The sequence below is a fragment of the Trichosurus vulpecula genome, chromosome 3 (genome assembly GCF_011100635.1).
Source record: "Trichosurus vulpecula isolate mTriVul1 chromosome 3, mTriVul1.pri, whole genome shotgun sequence".
NCBI classification, from domain to species: Eukaryota; Metazoa; Chordata; class Mammalia; order Diprotodontia; family Phalangeridae; genus Trichosurus; species Trichosurus vulpecula.
The window spans coordinates 118,492,409-118,507,348 of NC_050575.1; the positions used below are offsets into that span (position 1 = coordinate 118,492,409).

A 14,940-nucleotide genomic window follows, 5' to 3' on the forward strand; every position below is an offset into this window, starting at 1 on the left:
AGAATGGTTTATCTGAAGGTCTGTTTGGCTTTTTGGTTTTATTTTTTTCTTTTAATTTTATTTTTGTACCATGCCACATAATTATACAGCTCCTTTGGAACATTTTGTCGTCTGGGAGATTTTCTTACAGAAAGTCTAAAGAGCGTAGGCATGTAGGAACTTGGCCAAGATCTGCACAGAGCTATATTTATACATATGCAAAGAGGAATAAATAAATTAAGTAAGCAAGCAGATACAAAATAGGAATTTTCTCCCAAGGCATGGACTTAGTTGCCTTCACCTCCCTCTTCTTATGGGACAGGAAGGCCTTTTATAGATCTGATTTCTTCTTTAAGCCCACTTTGTAAAACCAAGGGGCTAGCAAGATCTGACAATGAACTATAAATCAACCAATTAATCAAAAAAAATCTATTAAGTATATTCAGTGTGCAGACCATTGAGATAGGTGTTAAGAGAGAGGCAATGTTTAACATTGATCTTGTCCTTGTCCTCAAAGAACTCATAGTCTAATAAATTTGCTAGACAAATCCCAGGCAAACTAAAATTTTTAAGGTTATTCAGAGACGTAATGTAAAGAGATCCAGGCTTAGAATTAGAAGGGATAGATTTGAGTCCAGGACCTACTACATAAAGTTAATAAACACTTACGAAGTGCCTACTGTGTGCTAGGCACTGTGCAAATCACTAAAACAGTGTTTACCCTCAAGGAATTCAGTCTAAAGGGGAAGGAAACATGAAATCAACTATATACAAACACAATATTTCTCCCTCCCTCTCCTCCTCCTCCTACTTGCACTGCCTTTATCAGAAGATGAATACAAGGACCAAATAGCAATGTCTATGAAGTACTTTGAAACCTAAAAGTGCTATATTAAAGAGAATTATAATGCAGTGTGGTACAGTAGAAAGAACCATGGGATGGGAGTTACCCAACCTGGGCTCTGGCCTTAGCTTTCTGAATGGCCACTGCCACTTTGAGGTTGTTGGCTCTGACTTCAGCTAATTCTGACTTCTTCAAGTGGGAGATCATTCTTCTGCCCTCTTGCTGTCTCTCTGACTTAACAAAACCAAGTCTTCTGATGCAAATATCTCACAGGCACCTCCAAATGGGGTTCACTGTTTTTATGAAACAGTTTATCTGAAGTGCAAGTAATGTTCCATTGCTAATAAACCTCTTTCAAAGCCTTATAATATTAATGCTGATTTTGAAGGGCTCTTAATTTTTCATTCTTTCTTTGCATTCCTTGGAAGTGGCTAATTGGCTTCTGTGTTTACAGATGTGCCAAGCCAGAAATGGGCCTTTCTGCACAAGGGCTGAAACATACAGATAAGCTCTCTTACCTACAGAGCAGGATCTGTTCCCTTCCACCCCCTCCCACCCTCATTGACTATACATATACATATACATACACACACAAACACACACACACACACACACACACACACACACTCTTACTCAATGCACTCGAACTGTTTCAGCATGTTGTTTGAAGGGCCATTTGAGGTAAAGCCCAACTAAGGTAGAGTGACTAAGCCTTGTTTCAGGGCACTCAAATTTGAGTAGTTCTAACAATATAGGAAGAAAAAAATCCCTGAGCTTAGCACCTAATTAGAAGGTATAGTTAGTTAAAACAAGATGCTAACAGATGGCTAGTAGCTCACATGCTGCACATGCTGACTGGCTCCCTGTACCTTCAATGGCTCTTTGGGGAATAACTGGAAAGGGTTGGGTACACTAAGATTTCTAACCCAACTTCAGTTGGAATTATCTTAATTAATTCTGAGCCATAATTTCTCCTGTTGGGCAAATCACTAGTTAAAATTCTTATCTGGACCATGGTATATATAGTGGAATTAATATATGACATAGAGGAAGAAGACCTGCCTTTGATTCCTGGCTCTGCTACATACTGAGTGACCTTGGGCAAGTAACTTCTTTTCTCGATACCTCAGTTTACTTATCTGTAAAGCAAGGCCACAAGCCTGGGAAATCTGAAGTTCCTATTTAGGATATGATATGATATGATCATTCATAGGATGGGAACATCTGTGGAAACCTACTCAGTCCCACTGAACAACAAAGAGGGTTTTAAAAAGCATTGGCAAACACAACAATTCTTTTGTATGCAGGCTTGTGGAACTGTGCCTATGCATAATTTACATAACACTGCCCTGCAGTCACTTAAGTTGAAGAAGGACTGCCATAAATTTAGGTCTGCATATGGTAATTTATTTCTTATTTATTTTGCTGATTGACTGCTAGGGGCCCAAGATCTCCCCAAGCTACAGCCAAAGCTCCTGTAAGGAAGAAGTGCTGGTGTGGTAGAAGTAGGAATGAAAAAACGACTGGAGTTGGAGTACAAAGACTGTGTTTGTTTCCTAAATAATATTTATAACAACAACAATAATAGTTAACATTTATGTAGTGCTTATTATGTGTCAGGACTGTAACCAGAGCTTTGCAATTATTATCTCAAGTGATTTTTACAACAACCTTGGGAGGTAGGTGCTGTTATTATTCTTTTTTTTACAGATGAGGAAACTGAGGCAAAGAGAGGTTAAGCGACTTGCTCAGTGTCACACAGCTAGTAAATGTCTGAGGTTGAATTTGAACTTGGGTCTTCCTGAGTCCAGGCCCAGTGCTCTACCCACTGAACCTTCTATCTGCTTTGCTAGTCTTGCTTACTACCCCTCCCCACCTACCTAGGGGTATGTGACCATAGGCAAGTGACAGCACACCTGCCTCAGTTTTCCCCTCTTTAAAGTGGTCACAGTCACATCTGACATTTCCTACTACTACGAATACTAACAAACGATTAAGAAAACCCATAATAGCAGCTAACATTTATATGGTACTCTAAGGATTATAAATTGCTCTACAATATTATGCTATTTGAGCTTCACAACAACCCTGGGAAGTCATTTCATTATTCCCATTTTACAGACGAGGAATCTTAAGCTAAGAGAGGCTAAGTGACAAGTGTCTGAGGCTGTATTTGAACTTCGGTCTTTGTGAATGCAGCTCCACCACTCTATCTACGGCTACCTGGGAGGGGGATTGATTGAATGTGGGAAATTACATTGCATTTTTAATTTATTCTCTTATACAAAGACCCATCTTTCAAATGTAAATATGCTCCCAGTGGTACTTATGGTTGGGAATATGGGAAACTAAATCTCTGGTGAATCAAAGTTACAGGTGGGCAGAACGGCAACAGAGACTCGCATGATGAGTGCGCATAGGATGAAGCCTATTTCCGAGGATGTGCTTTTATGCACAAGAAAGGCTTAAGGAATATCACTGAGCACATATGATCAGCAAAGGAGATATAGAAGTCACATGGCAAGAGCGATAGATAATATATGGAGAGCCTAAGTGCTCCATTGGTGCCCATGAAATGTAGAGGCTCAGAGAAAGGCTTCCAGCATGCTGATTACTGCAGATTCTTTGGGACTGAGAATCTCCAGAAGAATATGGACAAGAATTGCATGGGATGACAGGGCGTGCATGGGTTAGGATCAGCATCAATGCAAAGAATGCCAACATAGATGAGATCATTATCATACTATATAATTAATAATTAGATAAAGGAAGAAAAGAGGATTAGGAAGGAGAAATGAACAGCAAAATGTCCATTACACTGAGTGTGGGGGAAAGAATGAGACATTACGGTTAATTTAATTTCCTGTGTCATTGATAATGAGTCCCCACATCCCTTCTGTTTTAACCCCCATGGATGAAAATTACTTTTGCATATTTCAGGTCTCTTAACCTACTGGGCCTCCCTCAGTAGTTCTTTTTCTTTTGTAAAATGAGAAGGCTATGCTAACTGTCCCCTGAGATCTCTGCCTAATTTAGAACCATAATCCTATTATCTCAATTTCTTGTTGTACTGAGTAATAAGAATAAAGTCCCACTCATCTGCAAAGTGCTTTACAATTTAAGGAATATTTTGTACACTTTGTCACATTTGACCCTCACAATAATTCTGGGGAGTAAAGAGGGTATACATCCCCATTTTTCAGATAGAGATACTGAGGCTAATTGACATTAAATGATTTGCTCATATTCCCACATTTCAAGAAGTTGTAGCTTTGTGAATAAAGCTCAAGTCTTTGGATTACTGTTCCAGTGTTCCTTCTACTATACCACCTACCCCAGGAAGATCAGAGAAGCATAACTGAATCTTTCTTTGCTGACTGAGGATCCTGCAGGGAAACAGGGTCATCATTGTGCACATTAATGATAACTGCCTAGGGCTACGGATAAAGATGGAGAGTATGCAGCAGACCAAGAAGAATGTGTGCTGAGTTCAGGACACACTTTGAAAAACAATCTGTTCTTAAGTCTCTGATGCTCCCTTTATCCATCTCCTTCTTTAAATTACTTTGACATAATTCAGATCCTCATCACCTCTCCCCTGGACAATTATAATAAATTCCTAATTGGACTCCCTTTGGCCAGTCTCAACTTTTTCATCTGATCCTTCATACTGCTGCCTGAATCACCTTCCTAGGTATAATCCTGTCATTTCCCATCTCAAGAACTTTATTTGGTTCTCTGCTGCCCATAGGAGAAAATGCAAACACACTGCCTTAGCAATAGTAATAACTAGCATTTACAAAGCGACTTATAGTTGGCAAAGGTTTCTTTCTTTTGTGTGTGCATGTGTGTGTATGTGTGTGTGTGTGTGTGTGTGTGTGTGTGTGTAGGTGTTTTTATTATTCCCATTTTATAGATGAGGACACTGAGGATAAAAGAGGTTAAGTGACTTGCCCAGGATCACACTACTAGTAAGTATCTGAAGCACCTTTGAACTAACATTTGTTGACTCAAGACCATCACTCTACCCAGTGTATGACCTGGTTGCCTAAGGTAACTAGCAAGCTAGTCTAGCACTTAAGGTCTTCCACAATTTAGTTCTAATCTACCTTTTCCTCCTTTTATTCCCTTCACAATTCTATATTCCAGAAAAATGAAGCTATGCAATGCTCTCTAATCCCACTCTGTCCTCTTCTGCTTTTCTCATTAGACTATCAGCGTGAGGAACCTGCAGTCTAGAGGCCACATGTAGCCCTCTAGGTGCTCAAGTGCAGCCCTTTGACTGAACCCAGGCTTCACAGAACAAATCCCCTTAATAAAAGGCTGCACCCGAGGACCTAGAAGGCCACATGAGGCCTCGAGGCCACAGGTTCCCCACCCCTGGTCATTATACCATGCCTTTCCTATAGACTTCTTTCCAAACCCAAGTGTGTTTCCTTTTGAAAGCCTTCTTGTCTATCAAAGATAAACTTAGGTTAGAGAAAGCCACATGTAATAGATGGGAGTTTGATCCCTGCCTCAGACATTAACTTGTTGTGTGATAATGAACAAATTACTTAACTTCAGTTTTCTCATCTGTAAAATTGAAATAATACTATTTACACTACCCACCTGATAAGAGTTGTCAGAAAAAATGCAATGTGATCCTTAAAGCACTACAAAAATAAATTGTTACTATTGGTGCTCTTCCCCTCAGAAATCTTCCATACCCCTCCCCACCCCATTAGACAGCTAGAAGCAATGTCTTCCTTCCCCCATTTTTCTTTCCACTCTGTCAGACATATACTATGCATTTAATGTTTTTGAGCCGTATATTCTCTTTATTTCTGTGTACGTGTCTCTTCCTTATTATACGATACACTCCCAGCATGATAAAGCTGAGAGGTAGAGAGTCTCTTAAAGATATACTTAATCTAACCCTCTAGTTCATCCCTCTGGAGTTCTCCAAATGGTAGTGCCCTCTGCTTTCACACTCTGTCCTCAGAACTCTGTAAATAGCTTCCATTTACTTATATGCATACATATAGTTTCTGTTCAGTGGAAGGCAATGAAGGGCTTCATATTCCCCAACACATGCTTGAAACATGCTATGCACTTAAATGCTTCTTTAATTGAATTGAATAATACTAAGCCCAAATTCACACAAGGTATAAATGGCAAGCTGGGATTTGAACTGAGATCTTCGACTTGTCACAGTACAGTAGCAAGAACAGTGGCTCTGGAGTCAGAATACCTGAGTTCTGGTCCAGTTCTGATAATTATTACTTTTATGGATTCAGGAAGTCTCATGACCTCCCTGGCCTCAGTTTCCTCATCTGTAAAATGAAGAATTTGAATAGTTGTCTTCTAAGGTACCTTTGAACTCTAGAACTACGATCCTATGGACCTGTGAATTTCATAGTTCTCTGCTGTTATTGAGTTGTTTCAGTCATGTCTCACTCTTCATGACCCCATTTGGGGTTTTCTTGCCATAGATAATGAAGGGGTTTGTCATTTTCTTCTCCAGCTCATTTTACAGATGAGGAAACTGAGTCAAATGGGTTAAATGACTTAACCAGGGTCACACAGCTACTTAGAAGCTAGATTTGAACTCGAGTCTTCCTGACTCCAGGACCAGCAGTTTATCCATTGTGCCATCTAGCTGCTCTTCTTTCAAATTAGGGTAGTTCTACTGTCCTAAAGGCAAGTATCTGCATTTTTACCTTTGTCTCCTAGTATCTAAAATATAGAATGAATTTAACAAATATTTGTTAAACTGAATTGGATTATTTTAAGACTTGCTACTTTGGTCTAAATGTCCAGTGAAGAAAAAACTGTTTAGCTAAGTAAATGTCCTAAGTAATTCTGTTTCTGCTAATCATTAAAAAATGAAAATCATCTCTCTTTGTAAGTCACATCATTTCAATTTAACAAGTATTTATAAAGACCCTACCATGTGTTAGATTCTGTAAAATGTGCAGGGGACACAAGAACAGTGTAGGAAGGAAGATGTACTAACAGTAGCCATAAAAAGGCTTCTAATAATAGCTAGCATTTGAGTTGAGCCTTGAAGGGAGCCATCAGTAGAGATGTGGAAAGAAAGAATTCCAGGAATGTGATACAGCCTGTTCAAAGGTACAGGAGAGGGAGATGGAATTTCATGTAACGGGAACATCTTCTAGGCCAACATGGTTGGAATATGCAGTATAAGGAAAAATAATGTGAAATCTACCCAGACAAATCAGTTGGATTTAGAGTGAAGGGCTTTAGGGGACAATTAGAGGAGTTTTTATTTTATCCTAAAGGCAACAGGAGCCACTAAAGGTTTTTGAATAAGGGAGTAACTTGATCAGAACTGTGCTGTAAGATTATAAATTTGACAGCTGCGCAGAAAATAGATGATCTTGCAGTAATAATGGAGATTACTGCCTCTTGGCAAAAACACTCACCCACAGAACATGAAGATGGTGCTGGAAGAGGCATCATAGGGCAGAGGCAGAGTCTGCTGGAGACATAGCTGTTCACAACCCCCATTGAAACCATCTGAACAATCAATCCCTTTGGAATAGTCATAGCAGCCAGTACCATCTTTCATCGGCCTCAGCTCTTCTGGGCACTGCAAGAAGAAAGAAGAATATTGGAGACTGGGGACGTAAAAGGGTATCCTTCATAACTTCACTGAGTATTAGAAATAGGAGAAACCAAAAAGCACAGCATATTAGTATATTAACCATAGGATTAGAAGGAACTTTAAAAAACAGAACATTGTAGCACAAGAATATCAGAATTTGTCATATCTTTAGGATGGAGAACATTAAAGTTAGAAGAAACCTTAGATATCACCTAATCTGTCAGTCACTAAATCAACGGATCAAACCAGCACTTATTAAGCACCTATTCTATGCCAGGAACTACGTGGGATAAAAATGATAAAAATGAAACTGTCCTTGCCCTCAAGCATCTTATATTGTATTGAGGGAGACAATTTATACATAAAACATATACAAAATAAATGCAAGGTAACTTTTTGAACACAGGGCATTAGCTGCAGGATGGAACAAGAAAAGCTTAACATTCCTTCAGAAGAGTTTTGAAGACACAAGGGATTTAAAAGGTCAGAGCTTAGGTGGCTGTGTATTTCAGGCAAATGCGATAATTAATTCAAATTAATGGAGATGAGAGATGCATCATTTTAAATGAAGAAACAGGTCTAGAGACAAGAAATGACGTATCCAAATTAACACACTTAATAAGTGGTAAATTCAGCACGCAATTCATCCTTTGCTCTGGAAGGACAGTCATGAAGGAACTGCCTTCCACAACCCGGAAAATGAAAGCGGGAATGGGGTTAGGGGGAAGGCCCAGAACGTACTTATTCTTAGATGAAAGAACAGCTTTTATTGTAAAAAATCAAAGGATATAGTGAAGGCACAAGAGCATGTCAAATTTACATTTTTGGTATGGTTGGCACATCTATCCTCTATCAGCAAGTTACCTGTTTCACATGTATGGGGCATAAGGAATGAAAGATGTATTATTTTAAATGTGAGGAAACTGTCTTCATTACAAATGCCTAGCATGTATGCCAAGCAATTAAAGAAACATCCAGCTCAAATCCTACCTCCTCCATGAAGCCTTCCCTGACTACCATGACTGACAGCGACTTTTCCTACTTTAGTACTTCCATAGCTCATGTTGTCTAAGGCATAAGCCGTTCTCTGAGCTCTTTGCACAAAATATCTAAATGGTTAGATTTTTTTAAAGGGTAGAATGATTTGTCTTCCCATCTATAGTATGTTATGCTGGGGTAGGTACTATGCTTCATAGTAGACACCGTTTAAATATTTGCTGAAGCTGAGGGAGACAGAGAAAAGAAAAGAATGTGATAGACCATTCTGCTCCAAGAAATTGAATAACAGAAGATTTTTAAAGATGCAAAACAAAAAAAATCTTAAAATATCTGAAGGGCCATGATGAGGAAAATTAAACTAAAAGGCAGAACTGAAACTTGAATTTAAATTCACAAGAAAGCAGATTTTTTTTTGCTCAATACAAATAATTCCCATGAATCATAGCTCTCCGTCAGTGAATTGGATTGTCTCAGGAGACAGTGAGTTTCTTGTGACTTCAGGGATGTTCAGAGTAACAAGATGGTCCACTTAATCAGGAATGTTACAGAATGAATTCATGCTTGAGGTAGGGTGGGGCAAGAAGACATTGAACTAGATAGCCTCATATCCCTTCAAGATTTCTGTATATGGGAATTATTTATTTCGTTTAATTTTAGGAGGTTACCCTGTCCTTTACATCTTGGACAGATCACAGCCAGACCATCCTGATCCACCATGAGAGTTGCCAAATTTAAATGCTCTTTCACTGTGCTTTTCTTTTCTGCCTCACTCCTGCCATTTCCTCTCCCTTCCCACCAGCCCTTGAGCAACCAAAAAAAAAAAAGCCCAAACAAAAAAGGTCAATCCTTTTGGAAAATAAATTGCGTAGCAGAACAGCTCACAATTAAAAATGCATTATAGAGTTCCTGAAGATGAGTTTGACTAGAGCCGACACAGGTGCTGGTGACGGCAGGTTATAAATGGCCTCTGTCAAGCTGAAGAAAGGTTATAAAACTGCTACATTTGGTGCTTAAAAAAGAAAATCAATTTTCTATGTGAGTGAAATGCCATACATATTAATAAAAGTTCAGGAGATCTCTTGCTCCTGTAGGGCTCATCTCTGGACAGAAGCCACCAGGGCATGATGGATTCCTGGCCACTGGGCCATTAGTGTGTGGCTAAAGGCACATTCTGCCTGACTTGGGTCACTGAGAGACAAAAACCTGGAAACAGTCCTGCTGCTTTTTCATCAGGCAATGGGAAGTATCTCAGAACTAGGATCAGCCAAATAACTTTTATCAGCTAGGCAATGAATTCTCCTCCCCCACTCTCACCCTGACTTCATTTTATTTTGTCTGGTGACCTAGGCTTATAGAATATTAGAGCCAGAAGAGACGTTAGAACATGAAATATGAGAACGTGATGAAACCTTAGTGGATAGACTGATACAGCACAGAACATTGGAGCCTGAAGAAGCCTGAGAACACAGAATGTTACAGAGGGGAGAAACCATCTTAGAAACCATCTAGTCCAATATTTAAATTTGGGACCATGAACTTAAAAACAAAAATATTTGTTCCTGGATATAAATGTTTTCCTTTGTAATCCTATGTATTTTACTTTATGCATTTGAAAATATTATTTTATGAGGGAGTCTATAGGCTTCACAAAACTTCCAAAGGGGCCTATGATTCAAAAAAAAACACTAAGAATTCATTGTGTATTCCAAATTCTACTTTTTACAGACAGGGAAATGGAAGAACAGAGAAATAACTTTGTATTCTCACTGTCACACAGGTAACTTGACAGCAGTAGTGCAGACCTGAGCATCAAGAGCCAAAGCAAAGGATTTGGTAAGTCCTCTTTCAAGTGAATAGACTATGATTTAAGACAAAGAAGGAACACATGTTTCTTGCAGAACATTATAGGCAACCCTTGAATGGAGGACTGCCTCAATATTTCAGCTTAGCTTTGGTCTCTATCCATCCCCTCTCTTCCTCTTGAGTTTGCTTTATCCTTTCCTAACCTGATTTTTAATCATTGCACAGCCATTTGTTTCTGTTTCTAATTGTGCATTTTAATGTTCATTAATTATGGGATGCAAATTGCTTTGAGTGTAACATTTGTGAAGAACAGCTTCTCCTTCCCCACCCCCAGGATGAGAAGGCAAGCACGAAGGCCAGCTGCTCCACACAGGAAAAGGAAATTAGAAGAGAGGAAACAATGATAAACCTCAACAACTTTTCCTTTGGCCTGAATGAGGGATCCCTGGGGAGGCTATGAGCAGCAAAGCCTGGCCTGACTTTCTAAGAACTGGCTACTTAGGAAAAAACTCAGCAGCCAACAAAGGGACTAGAATAGAAACTTAAACTTCAGAGGGGTGAGTGGGGTAAGAGGGAAAGGAAGGTGGGAGCTAGATAAACAAAAAGAAATATACAAAAGGGATGAGGATCCAGCATCTAAAAAACAGAAAAATGACCAGGGAGGAAAATCAGGAGTTTCCTCAGTGGTAATCAGACCGACTTCAACAAATCAATGGAAATGACTATGTTTTCAGAGAGGATTCTTTTTTTAAATAATAAGAGCCATGTTGATGATATAATTGACTTTCTTGGGGTGAGTAGTAAACTTTATTGTGAACAATAACTGTACCTTTGCAAGATATGATATTTGGGGCAGAAATCTGCTATTACCTGCCAGTTAGAGCAGCATATTTATAAGGGCTTTCAGGATTCCCTGGGGGGCTTAGCCGTATAAATGTGCATTACAAGGTTGTGGAAAGGAAGGCCCAGAGAGAGGAAGAGACTTGACCAATATCACACAGCATCATCGACCTAGTGGAAAAGTTAGGACTGGAGCCCAGGTGTTCTCTTGTCTTCTTAGTGCTCTTTCTGTTACGTACAACATGCTGATTCTAACCAAGTTCAAATGGCAAGGATGTTCCTTTCTGTAGCTGATCAGCTCACAGGGACTTGGGAGAGATTGGGACCTCATTCAAGGTTCTGATGGGGATGGAGAAGGCCCACCTGCCATAAAGATGAGTCATTGTGGAAAGACAAAGGCTGAAAGGGAAGATGAAGTCACTAAGAGCATGAAGGTGGCTGACATAGGTTTGTTCACAAAATCTTACAAGATGTCAGGATTGAAACCCAACATTTTGCTATTGGGTTTATATCCTACAGGGGCTCTCCTCTTTAGATAAGAGGGCAGAGTTAAAGACAATTAAATGGCCAGCCTACTTCTCACAAAGGAGAGTAAAGAAAGGGCCTACGAGAACACAAAATCAGAGCTGGAACTCTGTCTTCTTATTTTATAGATAGTGAAATGGAACCCTAAAGAGAGGAAATGACATGCAAGGACACACAGGGGGCAATGGGAAGATCTAGAATTTGAATGCAGATCTTCTGATTCAAAATTCAGTGCAATTTCCCATAACAACACTATGAGGTCTCTTAATTTATTATTCAGAATCCCAGAAGGTTCCGATAATTTCTTGAATGACAGATTCATAATGGATGATTCAGGGAAAGTCCTAACCTTTAATGTTGACATTAAGGAACATAACTACCCTGTCCCTTTGATGACTCTAGCAGAGACACAATTCTAGGATAAATGAATTATGCACAGCTTGATTCAATAGAGAGAGTGCTGAGGTTGGAATAAGCAGACCTGGATTTGATTAGCACAGTGCATGGCACATAGTAGGCACTTAAATATTTATTGATTGATTTTACTCCTTTTGTGAAATAGAGACTGGGTGATGTAATGAATACAAGGGCTGGCCTCAGAGCCCAGAGGATCTGAGTTTAAGCTTGCCTCTGACACTCACTGACAATATGACACTGGGACAGTTACTTATCCTTTCAGAGCTCCAGGGAAGTATATGAAGCTAAGTTAATGAGAAGGTGCTAACCTGCACTGGTAAAGGGAATTTCTTCACCTAGTGAAATCCTAGGTCCAATCCATATCTATCCCCTACTTTTATGGAAAAAGATGAAAAGATGTAGACCAAACAATAATTTAATTAATTGGATTCAGAGGGAGTTAAAAGACCAAAATAATAAAAGTTATTAATTATTCCATTTCAACTTGGCAGTGCTCTAGGGATTGGTATGTAGTCTTGTACTGTTTATCATTTTTATAAGTGAAATCACTTGGATGAAGACATAGAATATATGTTTATAAAATGTGTAGATGACCCCAAGCTGGGAGGGATAGCTAGCTGACTGGATGGCAGAGGCAAGATCCAAAAAGATCTTGACAGGCTAGGATATTAGGCTGAAGACAAGAAGATTATATTCAATAGGGATATATGTCAAGTTTTACATTTGGGTTCGAAAAATAATTTCCCCAGTACAAAATGGGAGAGTCATTTTTAGGTAGCAGTTTGCCAGAAAAGGCTCTAGGAGTTTTGGTGGATTTCAAGTGTCTGAAGAACAGCTGTATGTAAAAGAAGGATTTGATTTGTTTGTTTGGCCCCATAGGGCACAACCGAGAGGAAAAGGTGGAAGAGGCAAGGAGGAACATGTAAGTTTGCTCTCAAGAAAAATGTCCGATAGAGCTATTCAAAAGTGAGTTCCCTCTAACCGGAGATCTTCAAGGAGAGGATTAAAGACTCTCTGTCCAATATACCCTTGTAGGGATGCCTTTGTAGGTATAAATTACGAAAGGTTAAAACAGATTAGAAAAGGTACCAATTAGGTACCCTCTAACACCAGAATTATATAACTGCATGATTCTTTAAATTCCAGCTCTGAACCTTGCTACCTGGGAAAGTTACGCAGGCAAGTTATTTCATATCTAGTTCCTAAGGTTCCCCATCTTTAAAATGAATCTAATACCCCTTTTATTGTCTATTTCATGTTAGTGGAAAAAGCAAGATTCTTCAAAGTTAGAGGAGCTGTGCTTGCTACAATCGTGACTTTGTTAAAACCCCTTAGCCTCTCTAGGTCTCTGTAAAATAAAAAAAGTTGGATTAAGTCATCCAAAATATTTTTTTCCAAGTCTTGATCATATGATATCTTATGATATCATATGATACCTTATGATACCTTAAGGCACTACAGAAAAGTTAGTTGTTGGTGTTCCTGTGCTTCTTGGTATAAACCAGTTGATTTAGACAGTGTTCTTAATAGCAGAATCCGCAAATAGCAGGGGAAAGACGATACGGCAGCTGAAATTGAAAATGTGGTGGGCTCTGTTTATGTTTTCTCTCACTTGATACCCTGCTCATGTAGCTGACATTGATCTCTGGTGCTAAGTTCTTGTGTGTGGGCAGGAAGTGGTCCCTCCCCCACTCCCATTCTGCAGCTGTCAAACACTCTGAGCTCTTCTCCTAGTCTCCCTCAGTTATTGCCAGCATTGATTTGTATGACTAGAGTACCCTCAAGCCCATAATTACAGTGAGTTTTAATCAACCTTGCGTCAATTCAACTGCAGTTCAATTTGTGATCTGCTGTGGCAGTGACACACAGGAGGGGCTATTTTCTGAAAGATGACTAGGGAAATCAATAGGCAGCTCATATGGTAGCCCTGCCAAGAAAAGTACCTCCAAGCCAGTTCCTGGCCCATCTGAGGGTCACACAACTCTGAAGGAAATAGGCCAGGATTAGCATAGGAGAGGCCATTAATCAGGTCCTGAAATAAATCATGGTCATTGGTTCTGCTGGAAAAGGGGTTCTGACTATGGATCTGGGCTCTGCTTAGAACATATAAGAACTTGTAGGGCTTTTTCTCTGTTTCTTATCAGCTAGAAACATTAATGTTTTCATATACATGTTAAATGTGCCCAGAAGAGCATTAGAAACTATGAGAAGTAAAGCAAAGGAAGTATGAGACATTGTGTCCACTCTTCAGGAGCTCAAAGTTGTGTTGGAGAGATGACTCACCATAGAAAATAGTAAAATAACAGTATGAGACAGCCTGTAATTAGTTTTAAATCTTGTCGACAGTGTTGTGCAGTTAGAGGGTTATTTGTCATTCATGTTTCATTTCTTCATTCCTTCCTTCATTCATTCAGTGAACACTAAAGTGACTGTTGTGTTCAAAGCCCTGACTAACCACTGTGAGAGACACATGCCTTTATGGAGTTTGAGCACACCACACAACTATAATGCATAATATGTGATAAATCCATTAGAGAGAAGCAGAGTACTCTGTGAGATTCAAGGGGGAGGTGTACATACACATACATATGCATATACATGCATACACAGATTTGAATATATCAAGTAGTTTTTCTTGGTATTAGAACTACTTGTATCAATGAAAATCATAACCTCCTCATTCTATAGGATCATAGATTTAGAACCGGAAGGGAACTTAGAGGTCTTCTTGTCCAACTCCCTCATTTTACAGTTGTGGAAACCGAGGCATAGAGGAAGGGAGTGAGTTTCTCATGGTCACACCGCTAGTTAGAAACAGAGATGGTACTCAAGTCTAGGTAGATAGAATCCAAGTAGTAGAACCTTTTCTATGATGCCAGGTTCTATGTGAGGATCACTTGAATGGGAATGTTTATTATGTGAG

General features: G+C 39.3%; 1 protein-coding gene across 1 annotated transcript in view; it reads right to left on the reverse strand.

The window, feature by feature from the left end:
- The window catches only part of ASTN2 (astrotactin 2), a 1,142,502-nt gene that overhangs the window by 498,861 nt on the left and 628,701 nt on the right, over positions 1–14,940 (reverse strand). Inside the window, exon 12 of the mRNA XM_036751653.1 lies at positions 7,252–7,418. Within this exon, the coding sequence (XP_036607548.1) occupies positions 7,252–7,418 (167 nt within the window). The remainder of the gene's footprint in view (positions 1–7,251; positions 7,419–14,940) is intronic.